General features: G+C 42.7%; 2 protein-coding genes across 2 annotated transcripts in view; both read right to left on the reverse strand.

Annotated features, from left to right (window-relative positions):
- Positions 1-3,318: 3,318 nt before the first annotated feature.
- Positions 3,319-8,504, reverse strand: LOC134336809 (P2Y purinoceptor 4-like). Its single transcript, XM_063031290.1, has 2 exons — positions 8,490-8,504; positions 3,319-5,292 (listed from the first exon to the last, which is right to left on the reverse strand). The coding sequence occupies exon 2, from the start codon at positions 5,290-5,292 to the stop codon at positions 4,285-4,287; it is 1,008 nt and encodes a 335-aa protein (XP_062887360.1). The 5' UTR covers positions 8,490-8,504; the 3' UTR covers positions 3,319-4,284.
- Positions 8,505-12,442: 3,938 nt separating this feature from the next.
- LOC134336812 (complement factor B-like) overlaps positions 12,443-18,352 on the reverse strand; it is an 89,933-nt gene continuing 84,023 nt past the window's right edge. Inside the window, exons 17-18 of the mRNA XM_063031301.1 lie at positions 14,909-14,958; positions 12,443-14,165 (exon numbers count right to left, since the gene is read on the reverse strand). Coding sequence (XP_062887371.1) covers positions 14,043-14,165; positions 14,909-14,958 — 173 coding nt within the window. The 3' untranslated portion in view covers positions 12,443-14,042. The remainder of the gene's footprint in view (positions 14,166-14,908; positions 14,959-18,352) is intronic.

The raw sequence follows: 18,352 nt of genomic DNA on the forward strand, positions 1-18,352 counted from the left end.
AGGTCCAGCAGCGTGCAACGGCGCCATTACTGTAACATCAGCTTTCTTGCTTGAGGCTTCGCTATCTTTTTCCCCAGTTTTACTTCGAAGGTACATTTTCTTTGCCATTTCAGTGTCCAGCAACGTCCCGGGTTGTTCACAATGTTAAATATTCAGTTATCTCGAGCATACATAGAAACATAGAAACATAGAAAATAGGTGCAGGAGTAGGCCATTCGGCCCTTCGAGCCTGCACCACCATTTATTATGATCATGGCTGATCATCCAACTCAGAACCCCGCCCCAGCCTTCCCTCCATACCCCCTGACCCCCGTAGCCACAAGGGCCATATCTAACTCCCTCTTAAATATAGCCAATGAACTGGCCTCAACTGTTTCCTGTGGCAGAGAATTCCACAGATTCACCACTCTCTGTGTGAAGAAGTTTTTCCTAATCTCGCTCCTAAAAGGCTTCCCCTTTATCCTCAAACTGTGACCCCTTGTTCTGGACTTCCCCAACATCGGGAACAATCTTCCTGCATCTAGCCTGTCCAATCCCTTTAGGATTTTATACGTTTCAATCAGATCCCCCCTCAATCTTCTAAATTCCAACGAGTACAAGCCCAGTTCATCCAGTCTTTCTTCATATGAAAGTGCTGCCATCCCAGGAATCAATCTGGTGAACCTTCTTTGTACTCCCTCTATGGCAAGGATGTCTTTCCTCAGATTAGGGGACCAAAACTGCACACAATACTCCAGGTGTGGTCTCACCAAGGCCTTGTACAACTGCAGTAGTACCTCCCTGCTCCTGTACTCGAATCCTCTCGCTATAAATGCCAGCATACCATTCGCCTTTTTCACTGCCTGCTGTACCTGCATGCCCACTTTCAATGACTAGTGTGTAATGACACCCAGGTCTCGTTGCATCTCCCCTTTTCCTAATCGGCCACCATTCAGATAATAATCTGTTTTCCTATTTTTGCCACCAAAGTGGATAACTTCACATTTATCCACATTAAATTGCATCTGCCATGAATTTGCCCACTCACCCAACCTATCCAAGTCACTCTGCATCCTCTTAGCATCCTCCTCACCGCTAACACTGCCACCCAGCTTCGTGTCATCCGCAAACTTGGAGATGCTGCATTTAATTCCCTCATCCAAGTCATTAATATATATTGTAAACAACTGGGGTCCCAGCACTGAGCCTTGCGGTACCCCACTAGTCACCGCCTGCCATTCTGAAAAGGTCCCGTTTATTCCCACTCTTTGCTTCCTGTCTGCCAACCAATTCTCCATCCACATCAATACCTTACCCCCAATACCGTGTGCTTTAAGTTTGCACACTAATCTCCTGTGTGGGACCTTGTCAAAAGCCTTTTGAAAATCCAAATATACCACATCCACTGGTTCTCCCCTATCCACTCTACTAGTTACATCCTCAAAAAATTCTATGAGATTCGTCAGACATGATTTTCCTTTCACAAATCCATGCTGACTTTGTCCGATGATTTCACCGCCTTCCAAATGTACAGCAAAGATAAACAGGTAGATTTTCAATAACAATCGGGAGCCACACTCACACGCACCCACTCACTCCATGCTCAGCCTGGAAGTTTGAACTAGGCTCTGATGTGGGACCTTTTCAGAACCTTACTGAAATCCATGTAGACTAATTCACCACATTAACCTCACTGAAGCATGTAGATGCTTCTTCAAAGCATTCAATCAGTTTAGTCTTCTTAGCAAAGCCCTCTTGCTGTCCTTGATCAAACCCAGCCTCTCCATGTGCAGGTTAATTCTATCTTTCAGATTTCATCCTCTGTGTTAGACTCATGAGCCTATTTTATCCCAGTTGCCCTTCTCAAATAAGTGTACCATATTTACTCTTACCCTGTCATCTGGCATCTCGCCTATGGCCAGAGAAGATCAGAATATCTCTTGAATCCCACAAGGTTGCCTTTCTTCTCTCTCATAGCAACCTGGGATACATCTCATTGGGCTTTGGGGACATATCCACTTTTATAACAAGTAAGATATCTAATGGTGCTTCCTTTTTAACAGCAGTTAATTTAATCCTCCCCTTCCCTGAATTATCCAACAAAACTGTCCTCCTTACTGAACTCAGATGAGGAATATATTTAACACCTCACCTACATTCTCTGACTCTGTACATGGGTTTCCACTTTGTCTTCTGTGGGCCCAATTCTTTCCCTGGGTGCCTTTCCGCAACTAATATAAAAATGCTTTAGGATTTTCCTTAACCTTGCTGCCAGTTCTATTGCATACCTCCACTTTGTTCTCCCAATTACTTTTTACGCACGCCCTTCACAGTCGATGCCCTGTTGGATGTCTCCTGTTTGCAGTTCTTTATAAATTCCCCTTTTGATTCCTTATCTAACCTTTGACATTTTTTCTTGATTCTCCATGCTCCTTGACATCCAGTGTTCCTTTGTTGTCTTTGCCATTCACCATAGTCCTGAATTCTCATCGTTTCATTGGTGAATGACTCCCACGTTATTTGTAGACTTATCTGCCATCAGTCCGCTTTCCCTGTGTCATGTCATATATTGAAGAATATTCAACACAGCATTTCCAGTCTAACTTTGGCCTTCTCCATTATATCCTTGAAACTTAGAGTTACAGTCAATATTTGTAAAATCCTCTCTCACTGACACCACCATTGACCAGATAGAATCGCAAAGTTTAGGTCTAGTGCTGTTTAACAGGGCTGTCTGCACATTGACTCAAAAAGCTTGCCTTTTGTCAACTCTACCTCCTCTGAACTTTCAGATTAATGTGATCCCAGTTGATAGTACAGAAGCCATTTCAGGCTGTTTGTACTTGTAATTGTCCTTGTGGAAAGTTTCCTGGAAGTCCGACCAAGATGGGCTGTATAACGGATTTGTGTTAAAACATTGATATTTCCATCAGCTCAGACTGAATTGAGATGGGAAGTCAGTGATCACAAGGACAAATTGAATGTTCTGCCTATTCTTTTTCTCTTGATCTCTCCCTATGTCAATCTCCCTCATTTTTTATCTTCAATCCACTTGCCTGAATGTTTCTCCTTACTGGAAGATGGATGGGTTTATAAGCACTAACTTCATTTTGAGGCCTCGACCAAATGCCTATATATGCAGTTTGGTAGATTGTAGCTGATCTATTTATTCGCTTGTGCTCTCTCACTCTCTGTAGATGTGGATCACTTGACAATGTATTTTAGAATTCATTCCATCATTCTTTTCATTAACAACACTTTCAGGTCTTATGGTTTTTAGATGCATAAATGGTCAGAAACTCTGTCAATTCAATGTTTTTATTTGTATAGGCAGACATACTCATGGGAGTAGCTTTATTTGTATAGATATGGGGAATTACAAACAAAACAATTATTGCCAAGAATCTAGAAGTATCTTAGATGCCCATTTTCAAGTTTTCAGTGAAGCATATCATAATCACTCACTTTTGAACTTGGCTGAAAACACCTGCCTATTGGTATCACAGCAAGCATTTACACACAGGAAATTTTAAAAAAGAATGGCCAGTTAATCTGTTTTGGAGTATGTTAAAGAATAATACTAGACTAGTTCCATGTAGTGGTAATGGTGGCTTGAACTGCTGGAACAGCTCACTTAGTCTAAGTTTGACATTTGTCTTGAAGTGCAAAGATGAGATAAAGCTCTGATATTACTGCGAAGATTGCATTCATTTGAAATAAAGTTAGGCTTGTGTCAGTACGTCCTACACTTCATGGCCACTTTATTAGTTCACCTGTACACCTGCTTATTAATGCAAATAACTAATCAGCCAATTATGTGCAGCAATGCACTGCATAAAAGCATGGTCAAGAGGTTCAGTTGTTCAGATGAAACATCAGAAAGGGGAAATTTGATCTAAATGACTTTGACTGTGGAATGATTGTTGGTGCCGGATGGGGTGGTTTACAAATCTGAGAAACTGCTGGTCTCCTGAGATTTTCACACACAACAGCCTCTGGAGTATATAGAAAATGGTGTGAGAAACAGAAAACTTCCAGTGAGCAGCAGTTCTGTGGGCAGAAACGCCTCAAGGGATTGGCCAGACTGGTTCAAACTGACAGGAAGACGACAGTCACTCAGATAATCATGCTTCCAACTGTAGTGTGCAGAAGTGCATCACTGAACGCAGAACACGTTGAATCTTGAAGTGAATGGGCAGCAGCAGACCATGAATATATACACAGTGGCCACTTTATTAGGTACAGAAGATGCATGATAAAGCAAGTGGCCACTGAGAGTAAATCATTGGCTCCTTACATCAATTGTCACACTCTTGACTCGCTGGCGGATGCGGAGTTGCTGGCTACTGTAGGCAGCTTGTTACAAAAGCCCATGCCTTTAATGGTGTTAATGAGCATTGTCCGATATTTGGTGCTGGCGTAGAAGTACACAATAGGATCCAGGACAGTATTGGAATAAATGGCAAGAACACAGCAGTAGTAAGCTACTCCAAGTTGTTGGAAAAGTGTGCAGTTCTTAACACCCACAGTGGAAATAACTAAGCGTGCTACATTTACAGGAAGAAAGCATATTACAAAGATGCACAATATGACTATCATCATCCGGATAGCATATTGGTTTTTTTGTGAATGTGCAGCTAATGTTAAATTGGCCAGTTTCCTTTGAACAAGTAAAGTTGACACCAGCAAGGAAACAAATGGAATTCCAAAGGACAAAATAAATAACTTAACTGTGGAAGATTGTATTACTTCCTTCTTAAGTGGCTGATTAAAGCTCATACAACATAATCTTCCATTCATTTCAAAGGCAGTGGTCCGAGAAAAAGCCGGGGATGTAACAAAGCCAGCTAACAACCAGAAGAAGATAGAAAGGGCAATGGTACATTTCTTTGTAATCCTGTTTTTGGACTGAATGGGTTTGAGGACCATGTAACATCGATAATTACTGATGCACGTCAGGAAGAAGATACTTGCCATCAAGAAGAAATAGATGAAGAAGGTTTGGAGTTTGCACATAAATTCTCCAAATATCCAGTGGTTGTTGTTGCTGTGGTAACTGATTACAAGCGGATAGGTGAATGAGAAAAACAGATCACCCAGACACAGATTTAACATCAAAATATCAATTGGGGCCTTTTTCTTCACTTGTGAACAGAATATCCATAGCACTAGACTGTTAAAGCTTACAGCTAAAATGAAGAAGATTGTAAGTGCTGGAGGCATCAATCTTGTGAGGAATTGTTCATCCAAGAAGCACGTTTCATTAGTTCTGACTGTAGCTGATGAATTGCTTGTTTCCTCCGTGGAAGCCATCTACAAGTATAAGAATATGAACAAATAAAAAACGATTTACATTGATCGTCTAGCTTTGCATCATGTTTGGTGATCTGCAAAAACTAGATTGATACAGCATAGAATCAGGCCTTTCGGCCCAACTGGCCCATGCTGACCAAGATGCCCACCTAAGCTGATGCTACTTGCCTGAATTTGGCCCATATCCTGCTAAGCCAGGAGTTCCCAACCTGTTGTCCATGGACCCCTCGGTTAATGCTAGGGTGTCCATGGCATAAAAAATGCTGAGAATCCCTATTCTAAGCCTTTCCTTCAATGTACCCATCCAAATGTCTAATCCTTCCTTCCCACATGGCCCTCCATTTTTCTGTCATCCATGTGTTTCTCTAAGAGTCTCTTAACTGTCTCTGGTGTATAGATCTTTGCCACCACTTCTGGCAGCGCATTCCATACACCCACCACTTGCTGTTAACAGAATACCCTACCTCTGCCATCCCCCTATACTTTCTTCCAATTGTCTTAAAATTGTGCCTCTTGTATTTGCCATTTGCGCCCAGAGAAGTAAGTGCTTCCACCCTGACCTCATATTTACCTAGTCTATTTCCGACACCTCCCTCCCCTTCCTCAATGTCTCTGTCTTTATCTCTGGAGACTGCTAATCTACTGATCTCTATTGCAAACTCACAGACTCTCACAGCTACGTGGACTATACCTCCTCCCACCCTGTCACTTGTAAAATGCCAACCCTTCTCTCAGTTCCTTCATCCCCACTGCACCTGCTCTCAGGTTGAGGTTTTTCTTCCAGAATGAAGGTGATTTCCTTTTTCAAAGGTGCTTCCCTTCCTTCAGCATTAATGCTGCCCTCAGCCGCATATCCTGCACTTCACGCATGTCTGCTCTCACCCCATCCTCCCGCCACCCTACCATGGATAGTGTTCTTCTTGTCCTCACTTAGTACCCCACCAGCCTTCGTGTTCAGCTCATAATTCTCCGCAACTTCTGCCATCTCCATCGGGATCCCAACGCCAAACACATCTTTCGCTTCCTCCCCAATTTCAGCTTTCCGCAGGGACCCTCCCTCTGTGACTCCCTTGTCCATTCGTCCTTCCCCACTGATCTCTCTCCTGACACTTATCCTTGCAAGCGGAACAAGTGCTACGCCTACTCCTTGACTACTGTTCAGGCCCAAAACAGTCCTTCTAGGTGAGGTGACCCTTCACCTGTGAGTCTGTTGGGGGTCATCTATTGTTTCTGGTGCTTCCAGTGTGGCATCCTGTATATTGGTGAGACCTGACGTAGATTGGGAGAGCAAGCTGCCGAGCACCTATGCTCTGTTCACCAGAAAAAGTGGGATCTCCAAGAGGCCACTAGTTGGTTGGTGTGCTGTATAATCTGGGCCAGAGAAGATGGGAATGTGGGGAGAATAAAAATTTGAATCAATGGAGAATTAAAGTAATTAATTAATGATTATTATAAATGATTGGTTGATGGTCAGTATGGACCTGTTAGGCCAACAGCCTGTTTATGTGCTGTGTCATATCAAAACTCTGCTCCTGTAAAATGTAGAAACTTACGTCAAAATTGTGATAAAAGGCTTCAATTGGAAACATTAACTATTTTTTTGCACATTTTCAGAAGTTTCTGTTTTTAAATCCAGAATCTTTTGTGGCTTTGTACACTATTTAGACCTCATCTGGTTGGGATCCATTAAAAATGGCCATGACCAAAGCAGATCATGTCTGAATCACTGAGCCAAGACTGGAATTGAGTTTATGAATGATGGAGAGGTAGTCAATACCTTATGGAAGAAGCAACTTAAAAAAACTCATTTGTGACACCCCTGACTCTATTACCCTACAAAATAATCCAGTCCATCCTGACAATCATCCCTAACTGACAAGAAGCAGCGAAGACCATGTTACAAATGGTAAACAACAATTCAGAAGCAGATGGGATCAGTGTAAGACAAAGTGGAATGGAATGTCAATCTCAAATTCACAGCTTTGCCTCCTGTGACTGGGAAGGCAGCATGTGCCTGGGGAGCTGAGAGACCCGACAGTCGTGTCCAGCTTGAAGAAAGGAGACAATTCCATCTGTAGTCATGTAAATACAAGGGATTCTGCAGGTGCTTGAGATCCAGCATAACACGCACTGAGTGTCAGAGGATATCAGTGGGTCAGCAAACATCTATGGAGAGGAATAAAGAATCGATGTTTCAGGCCAAAATCCTTCATCAAGAGTGGAAAGGAAGAGGGAAGAAGCCAGAATAAGAAGGTGGGGGGGTGGGAGGGATAGGTGAAGGTAAGTGAGGGGGAAGGTAGGTGAGTTGGGGACAAGGGATGAAGTGAGAAGCTGGGAGTTAAAAAGTGGAAAAGGTAAAGGGCTGAAGAAGAAGGAAGCTGACCTGCGGAGAAAGGCACCAGGAGGGGGTGAGAGACAGGTGACAAGAAGGGGTAAGAGTGGAGCCAGAATGGGGAATAGGAAAAGAGAGAGGGGCTAGGGAGAGAAATGATCAGAAGTAGGGGAAAATCGATGTTCATGTCACCGGGTTGGAAGTCACCCAAACGGAATATGAGGTGTTGTTCCTCAGCCTGAGAGTGGCCTCATTGTGGCAGTAAGGACGGCTGTGGGCTGACTTGATCAGAACAGGAGTGGAGAGTGGAACTAAAATGGTTTTTCACCGGGAAATCCATCCTATTGTGGATGGAGCGCTGGTGCTCGACAAAGCAGTCCCTCAATCGTCAGTGGTCCTGTGTAGGTAGTGAGCTGCCAAAGGAAATGGCTGATGCAGGTCCAGTATATTAACATCATTTTAAAGGCACTTGGACAGGTGCATGGATAGGAAAGAGTTAGAGGGATACGGGCCAAACACAATCAAATGGGAAACTTAGAACGATTAGAATGGTGTTGGGAGCTTTGAGGCCATTCCTCAGATGCATAGAGAAGCCCAGCATGATTATGGGCGTTATGCATCCACCTCCCGAGTTACATCTACCTCCCTCTTCCCCACCAGCTCAACAAACACACTCCTCCCTCACTTGCGGTCCCACATTGTTATAGTTATAGATAGATTATAGAATAGTACAGCACAGTACAGGACATTTCTTCATCATCCAGGAACTGCAAATGAAGAAATAATGTTCCTCTGTCAGATTTTAATATATTCTACAAATATTCATTAAGTGATTAGAATCCAAGCAACTGAGTTCATTACTTACCAGTCTGAGCCTTGATGTTCCCGTGGCACTGCTGTCAGTGCTCAGCAAAACGTTTCTTGAAGATTGTTTCGCAATTCTAACTAACCTTATGTGAATGATGAAATTTGGGAGGTCCAGAATTGGGTAGAAAACTCAGCATATTGTGTGTGAAAGTTACCAGAAAAAAATTCAGGAAATTAACTCATTGTTAAGTTAATGAAAGAGAAAGATCAAGATAAGTTCTTTAAAAGTTTTCATTTGTTTGACAAATGTGCATTTCCAGTAAGTTCAGAATTTAATTTAGGTTTTCAGATTTTAGATTTTTTAAAGACCCTCATGGGAGTCTAATCCAGAAGATTAAAATGCATGGGGTCCATGGTGAATTGGCAATTTGGATTCAGAGCTGGCCTGTGTGTAGAAGACGGAGTGTTCTGGTAGAGGGGTCTTATTCGAGTTGGAGATCGGTAATTCACAGATCTGTAATTCGGGGATCTGTGCTGTGGAGCTCTGCTGCTTGTGATGTATATACAAGACCTGGATGAAAATATAGATGGGTGGGTCAGTAAATTTGTGTATGATACTACGTTTGGTGGAGGTGTAGATAATGTTGAAGACTGACAAAGAATACAGCGAGATATACATCAGTTACAGATACGGGCCAAGACATGGCAGATGGAGTTTAACACAGATAAATGTGGGCAAGTACAAGGAGATAGTACACTGATAGGATCCAAATTCATAGCTTCTTGAAGGTGGCCACATAGGTCAATAAGGTGGTTAAGAAGGCTTATGGAATGGTTACTTGTTCAAGGAGCTATGAACTTGGATCCCAAGATCGCTCTGCTCAGCAAGACTTAAGGATCTTGCCCTTACCAGTGTGCTGTCTCTTTGCATTTGCCCTACCACAGTGCCACACCTCACATTTAACTGGTTTAAACTCCATCTGCTTCTTTATACTCCTCATGAGCTTCCAGACGAGAATTGGATGTACAGTGTCCCATGCACAGATTGAAAAGGGGACAGGGGTTTTCTTTTGGAAGATATTGAGCTTCTTGGATGTTTCTGAAGCTACGCCAATACAGGCAAGTGGGGAATAGTCCATCAAACTTTTGCAGGGCTTTGAGGCATCAGGGGTGGATTGCTTGGCATTTGACTATACCTGCCTCACGGCCACTCCTGTAACTTAGATGATCCAGTTAGGTTAATTTTCAATTGAGATGTCCATGATATTGATGCTGAGGAATATGGTTCATGAGCTGCTGTTAAACGTCAAGACATTTGACTCCTTTGCTGGAGACTGTTATTGGCTGACATTTTCACTCAAAGCCTGAAGGCTTCAATAGTTCCATTTGACATCAGAGAATGTAAACAGCATACAACCTGAAATTCTTACTCTTCACAGTCATCCGTGAAACAGAGTGAAAAAAAATAAAGAATGAATGACAGAAAGTGTTAGAACCCAAAGCTCCCTCCTCCCCCTGCCATACACAGGCACCAGCAAGTGTCAACCTCCCCCTCCCCCCACTTACTTCAGCAAAAGCATCAGCAACACCCCCCCCAACTACCTACCATGCAATAGCAAACCCCCAGAGACCATAATCTAAAGTCCATCAAAACATTCTGTCCATCCTAACACCTCAACATTGCAACCGGCTCTCTCTCTCTCTCTTACTAACAAGGGAGAGAGAGATCTCGCTCCTGTCACATGAGAGGGGAGGCCAACAGCTCGCTTTTTCGACGTTACGGTCTGCAAAGTCCCTTATTTAAGTTCCCCAGACTCAAGCATCAACAAATTCCCTCTCACCATCCTGGTTTGCTGCAAATATGCAGTGATATTTCTTTGTCTGAGAGTTATAAAAGGAACTGTGTAATCATCAATGAAGCCCTACAATTTTGCCCTATTTGATAATAGTTCAAAATAATGCGGAGCTGTGTGTCTCAGAAACTCTAGTAACTGGAATTACAGGTCTCCAACGACTGTAGTTGTAACATTTGTTTTATGTACAACATATGCATCCTGGCACTCCAGTCAAAGAATTGCAATTGCATTCCTTTGTGTTGGGAATGAGTTCAACCACTGGAAGGTACCATGAGAGCATTCTGACAGGCTGCATTACTGTCTGGTATAGAGGGGCTACTGCACAGGACTGAAAAAAAGCTGCAGGGGGTTGTAAATTTAGTCAGCTCCATCTTGGGTACTAGCCTACAAAGTACCCAGCACATCTTCAAGGAGCGTTGTCTCAGAAAGGCAGCAAACATTATTAATGACCTCCAACACCCAGGACATGCCCTTTTCTTACTATTACCATTAGGTAGGAGGTATAGACGCCTGAAGGCACAGACTTAGCGATTCAGGAACAGCTTCTTCCCCTCTGCCATCCGATTCCTAAATGGACATTAAACCCTTGGACACTACCTCACTTTATAAATATATATTATTTCTGTTCTTTGCATGATTTTTAATCTATTCAATATATGTATACAATACTGTAATTTATTTATTTATTTATTTATTCTTCTTCTTCTTCTTCTTCTTCTATATTATGTATTGCATTGAACTGCTGCTGCTAAGTTAGCAAATTTCACAACACATGATTCTGATTCTGAAATCCACCTCTCCTCCCTCCCACTGCGTCGGTCACCATTCCCTGGTCAACTTCTGGCATGAGTTCAAGGGTAGTCAATTTCATCGTACCTTCCGAGTTCAGCTCTTTTGTCCAAGTTTAGATCAAGGCTCTGGGTCAATCTGTTCTTACCAGGAGCCAAAATGAATAACGGTGAGCAGTTAATTGCAATGTGACAGCAACTTCAGCACGTCAAGAAAACCATTCTCCTCTTCATGGACCCTTGTCTGTACTTCTCGCTGCTTCAATAAAGCTACCATCTTAACCAAAGACCTCTCCTACTCCATTCTCCACCCTCCCATGGGGCAGAAACTACAAAAGCCTGAGTGCTCGTCCCACCAGGCACAAGAACAGGTTCTATTTTGCTGTTTTAAGACTATTGAATGGCTCCCTGGTGCAACATGATGGATTCTTGACATCACAGTCTCATGATGTGGAGAGGATGTTGACGGCATTCATCTAGGACCAGAGGACACAGCCTCAGAATAGAGGGGCGTCCTTTTAGAGTGGAGATGAGGAGGAATTTCTTTAGCCAGAATGGTGAATCTGTGGAGTTCAGAATCAGAATCAGGTCTAATATCACCGGCATATAGGCATATATCGTGAAGTTTGTTAACCTTGTGACAGCAGTATAATGCAATACATGATAAATATAGAAAAAATCTGAATTACAGTATATATATATAAATTAGGAGAGGAAGCTGCTGGCAGCTGTGGAGGCCAGGTCTTTAGATATACGTAAGGCAGAGGTTGGTAGGTACTCGATTAGTCAGGGCATGAAGGGATACAGGGAGAAGGCAGGAGACTGGGGCTGAGAGGGAAGAACGATCAGCCATGATGAAATGGCAGAGCAGACTCGATGGCCCAAAAGGCCTAATTCTGCTCCTAAATCTTATGGTCTTATGGTCTCATTATGGCTTTGCATCTTATGGTCAGCCTACAGTGTTCTTTCTCCGTAATTGTAATACTATATTCTATATTCTTCCATTGTGCTACTTTAATGTACTGATGTGATGAAAGGATCTGTTTGCATGGCATGAAAAATGAAGTTGTTCACCGTACCGTGTGATGATAACAAACAAATTGACCAACTTTACTACTCTGACGGAGACTGGGGCAGGAACTTGCAAAATTGGATTTGTCCTTTTTCTGTTACAAAGCACGAGAAATTTTCTATATTTTCCAAGGTCACGATTGACAATTGCGTCAGGTCTGTAATTATATAAAACTTGACATAAAATAAATAAAATCTGAAATTTTAAATGTATGCCCCATTTGCCATTGGTAGGGAGAGGGGTGCCACGGCACGGGATTGAAATAAGCTGCAAGGAGTTTAAAAGTTTCAAATTACATTTATTATTAAAGAATATGTAAATTATACAACCTTGAGATTTGTTTGCTTACAGGTAGCCACAAAGCAAGAAACCCGAAAGAACCCAATTAAGTTGTAAATTTAGTCAGCTCCATCATGGGCACTGGTCTCCGTCGTATCCAGGACATCTTCAAGAAGCGATGTCTCCAAAAGACAGTATTCATCATTCAGGACCCCAATCACCCAGGACTTGCCCTCTTCTCAACAGAAAGGAGGTACAGGAGCCCGAAGGCACACACTCAACAATTCAGTGCTGATGAAGAGTCTCGGCCCAAAACGTTGACTGTACTCTTTTCCATTGATGCTGCCTGGCCTGCTGAGCTCCTTTGGCACTTTGTATGTGTGTGTTGCTTAATACAGCAGACCTTTGTCCATGTATATTGGGTTTGACAATCAAACAAAGAAGAACACAAACCTGAGTTGAAATTAAACCCAATACAGACTGAACAACCTCATTGATAATTTTGGGATGCATTGTGGTAACTGTGATAACAGGAGTAATGAGGAGTTAAACTGCTAAAATGAAGTGAGATGTTGGCCAGTCAAGTGGAATGAGAATTTCTTTGTCATCTCAATTGCCATGTTTCTGACAATACTTCCTTACAAGACTTCAGCTCATTCTGTCTATGACCATTCTCAGAGCCACCCTATCAATCCCATTCCACTAATTCCCTGTAACCTATTTTCTTAGACATGCCCATTAACAGCCGCCTGATTTTTCCCTACTGCAGTAGGGGTAATTTACAGTGGCCAATTAATTTAATATCCAGTACGTCTTTGGGATCTGGAAAGTAACAAGGGTAGCTAGGGTAAGTCTGTGTGGTCACAGGGAGAACGTCTAAACTCCATATAGTCTGCTGCATGGGTTCGGATTGAATCTGAGTCTTTGGAACCTTGAGGAACAGTTCTGCCTTCAGTCTCAAAGTGGAATAGGTTGGAACAATTATCAATGTTCATATAACGAAGGGTCTGTGATTACCAATAAGCACTTGTCTTCCGAAGAGATAGATGAAGAAGGAATTGAGGAAATGCTGTCATACAATTGCTCTCTGGAATAGGAAATGGATTCCCACAGTGGATATTGATTTAACATAATTTGAAAATGAAAATGGCAAGGGTAAGATGGAAATCTTGGGACCAGAGGACACAGCCTCAGAATAGACGGGCGTCCTTTTAGAATGGAGAAGAGGAGGAGTTATGACTGCAATACATTAGATTCAGATTAAATTTTTTGTTCCAGGCTTACTGTATGACCAAACTTAACATGCTTGCTTCAACATCAAAGCCACACCAAAGCAGATTTATAAAAGGGAACAATAAAGCTTTTTCTCAGGGAATTGTCTGCATATGGTAATTACGTCATCTCTTTTTTCTCTTTGGAATTTCAGCTTCAGCAGCTGAATTGTTATCACACTGAGGAAACTCTTCTTGCTGCCAAAAAAAAATGGAATTGTCCACACATTTAAAATATGCAGGATGATACTTAAGATTGATTAGTCAAGATGCTTTGTCCAATTTGCTGGGCTTCTGATTTGATACTTATTGCACCTAGTATGTTAAGGTTGTATCCTTGGCTCTTTATTCATACTGCAATTCTGTTACTCTCTCTCTAATCCAGTTCATATACTTGGGCACATTACTATAAAATCCCATGATGTCCTGTCCGCAGATCTCCGTTTTTCCAAAACTGATGATGCCAACCTATGGATGGGTCAAAGAACGGAGCATGTTAGTTCAGGGAAGGACGTGCAATGCAACCAACACAAAGGATGGCAGTGGCTTTTTAACCGAGCTCTTTCTGTTCAGAATCAAATTCATGGTGGTTTTTCTTCCCCATTTTCTCTCAGCCTCCTAATGCCACCATATTCAAGAGGGTAGACCAATATCCTGCCTTGTATATAGATTCAGTCCTAAGTCCCAATGCCAAGAGATGAGACATAGAATGTGGTTTAAGGTGAGTCTTCATTTTACATCAGAGAGCAGGCTGATTCTGTTAATCACAACCTTGAAATGATCCAGTGAACTAAATCTGTGAGAGCATAATTCTTCATTGCTATGGAATAACAAAGTTGAGAGAACAGATCTCTTTAACAGAAACTCCCAGAAAGGAATAGATGTATTCTCCAACTAACTACGAACTGTCCCCAACTGGATATGCTGGGTGTGAACATTGAATTGAAAAGAAAATCAGGCAACTATTTTATCAAAGCAACATACCGTCACCTCACCTGATTCAATGCTTTTTTCATATAAATACATCCAATTAAATCATCGTAAAAGGCAAAATGAAGAATACAATTTGAATTTGCATTAATTGACTGAATTAAAGATTTTAATTGAAAAATAAAATGAATGAATTACTAAATCAGATGCAATTAGTAAGCGAAGCGTATCGCTAATCATTCCTAAATATTTCATGCTTTAGAAAGTGAGCGATCAAGTACCTGGATCCACCGATGATTTATCTCCATGACCAGGGGTCCACCTGAGTCTCCTATCAAAGCCATTGGGGAAATAGTCAGACTTCATCAAGCAGTGATTACTTCTAATCAAATCCCTCCACAAAGCTAGAGGGCTGTTTATACCCCAGCAGGAACCCAGAAAGAGGCCAGCACCCATCTTGGTCCTTGGAAAAGAAAAGGGCTCTTCCATCTGGTCCCTGCATCTTTGTTGAACATGGCTAAAAGCTCACCTTTTATGGTCAGAACTCATTGTGGGAGACTTTCTAAGGATAAAGGGCTGGAAACATCGCCTCACAGCATAAACTCTATTGCCAACAGTGTGAGAACACAACATCCCAATGGAGATATTCTCAGAATTCCTGAGGCAATGCAAAGGTGAGTGGCTGAGGGAGGTTGGAGATGGGGTATACAAAGAAGAACCAAGAATCTTAAATCTTCAGCCCATTATTCCTTCCTTGTGTTGCTTCCTGCCCATTTCCTTCCTCTTTTGGTCTCCAGCCAGTTTCCTTCCTTTTTTTTGGTCTTTTGCTTCCTTTCCTTTCCTCTTTTACAACAGCTGGCCAGAAATCCAACCACATCCATTAAATCACTCGTAAACTCAGTGTTTTAACTATTCAAAACCCAAATAATATCGATGACATTTCACAACCTTTGCTGAGAACCAGGAGGACTTACTAGAGATAGTCATCCATCAAATATCATATAAAGATTATTCCTAAAATGTGGGGCAATGTAGTTTTATGTACGCACACTGCAGAGTAACTTACAAAGCAAACCTATATTGATTCATTCTCTTTGTCATTTGTCTCTCCTTCTCCCTCCCACACCAAATTCCACTCAGGTCTCTGGCACTGAGTCTGGCTCTGTGACTCAGAAGCAAAGTGGGGAGAAGAGGAAGCTAGAGGTTTCGTTAGTCAGGGGAACAGAAAGGGGGTTCTGTGGCCGAGAACTAGATTCCCAGATGGCATGTTGCCTCCCGGGTGCCAAGGTCCTGGACATTTTGGTTCAAGTCCTCATCATTCTTAAGTGAGGGTGAGCAGGCAGAGGTCGTGGTGCACGTAGGTACCAATGACATGGGTAAGATGAGCGACGAGGTTCTGCAAAGTGAGTTCAGGGAGTTAGGTGCTAAGTTAAAGGGCAGGACCTCTAGGGTTGTGATCTCAGGTAATGAGGCCAGCAATGCAAGATTATTAAGTTTAACACCTGGCTGAGGAGTTGGTGTAGAAGGAAGGGATTCAGATTTTTGTATCCTGACCTGAAGTGCTGACCGTACGGAGTTTGAACACTCTTTTTGTAACTGTGTGGGTATCTAGGAGATTTAATTTCCTCCCACATCTCAAAGACATGGGGGAAAGGCAGGGAACGTTGACTCAGACCATGAGAGGCCTGCGTCGGGCATTTTCATGCCTTACAAGGCACAGATTGGAAGTCTGTGTGGGGCACCACTCCTCGCACAGACACGAGAGCAATGTGTGATTAAGTGCCTTGCTCAAGGACACAAACACACTGCCACAGCTGAGGCTCGAACTAGCAACCTTCAGATCACTAGATGAACGCCTTAACCACTTGGCCACGTGCCCACATGTGCTGGTAGGTGAATTATTATAAATTATCCCCTGTTTTAGGTTAACAGTAAGAAGTGTGCCACAGGATGTGAAATACCCATACATTAACCTCTCCCCTTCCCACCATCCAAGGACCGAAACATTCTTTCTGAGTGAAGTGGCGATTTGCTTGCATGCCTTCCAGTCTAACGTATTATGTTTGCTGTTTTGTATTGTGGCTTCTTTTACACTGGAGAAAGCCAATGCAAACTGGGTGATCACTTTGCAGTCAGCAGGAATGACCTTAAGCTTCCTGTGCATTTCACTTTAATTTGCCACCCCACTCCCACTCTGACCTCCCTCTCTGTGACCTCCTGCACTGATGGATTGAAGCCCAGTGCAAACTTGAGGAACCGAATCTGATATTTTGCCACCGCACACTGCAATCTCTGAGGAATCAATATTGAATTCTCCAATCTTATTTAAGGGAATGGATGGACATATGTGAGTTTCAATAAGTTGCCAAGTTATAGGGAAATAAGGAAAGGGGTTTGGGGATGATGTGAATTAAGGACACTGCAGATGCTGAAAAATTGAAATATAAACAGGAAGCACTAGAAATACTGGATTGGCCATGCATCGTCTGTGCAGATAGAAGGGCTTCAGATCTGAAACTCTTCATTAAGATGGTCAATTCTTAATATGGGAAAAATGGGATTCCTGATGGGTGCTGGCATGGACCCAATGGGCCAAATGGCCTTCTAAGCATAAGATAATATTCGTTTTTGTTCAATCCATGATGGTAAGCGGTTTCTAAATTGATGTCAGTTGAGCATCATGTAAGAGATGCATGGCCAAGGAAGCCTTCTTCCCCAAAATTCGCAGAGCTGTACTGGGGGCCTATACCAAAATCTCTCTGCCCCACTGCAGCAATGTTTTCGAACATCTTCCTCAAAGGAGAGCACGCCTGTGGTTGGAATGTGCTGTGCCTATCAGGATTCACCTACACCTGTGCAATGTATACCAGAAACTGCCCACCAAGTGCCTGGAATACCGAAGTGCTGGGTTCTGGACTGTAGTTTTGATGGTCTCTGGATCAAGGGCTCTTGGGGGTGTGGGTTTTGCTGTTGCTTGGGGGGGGGAGTGTGGGGGTGGGGGCGGTACATCTGCTGGTGCAAGTTGGGGGGGGTGAAGGCTTTGATGTTTCCATCATTCATTCTCTGGGGTTTCTTGTTTCGTGGATGTCTGTGAAGAGGAAGAACTTCAGGCTGCATATTGAATACATTCTCTGATATACAAGTGAACCTTTGAGTTTTACTGGAGCATGGCTGATATATGGATACTGTACAAGGCAAGTCCTGCTGGCTAGGGACCAATATGCACAAACACCAGTACATGCCACCTCACACCAAACGCATATGCACACACATACATTCACACTGGTCCAGAGGCACACTCACACACATCCTTGTACCCGGATGGCTTTGCCTTTTGGTAACATAGAGGCAGAGAAGTGTTGTTGCCTGTGCTGTGACTTCAGGTCTTTCGCACTGGGACCACCAAGCAGAAGGAAGGTTTCTTCCCACCTTGAAATCAGATGGAATATCTCCGTGTGCTTTACTGATCGATCTCTGTGTGCTTTACTGATCAGTCTCTGTGTGCTTTACTGATCGATCTCCATGTGCTTTACTTTCTTTTTAATATAATCTTTATTGAGTTTTCAAAACCGTGTGCTTTACTGATCAATCTCTGTGTGCTTCACTGATCAATCTCCGTGTGCTTTACTGATCGATCTCTGTGTGCTTTACTGATCGATCTCTGTGGGGTTTTCACCCTGCATCTATGCACAGAGGTTTTGAGAGTTCCAGTTGAGACACAGCTT

Source organism: Mobula hypostoma, chromosome 23 (genome assembly GCF_963921235.1).
Source record: "Mobula hypostoma chromosome 23, sMobHyp1.1, whole genome shotgun sequence".
Lineage (NCBI taxonomy): Eukaryota > Metazoa > Chordata > Chondrichthyes > Myliobatiformes > Myliobatidae > Mobula > Mobula hypostoma.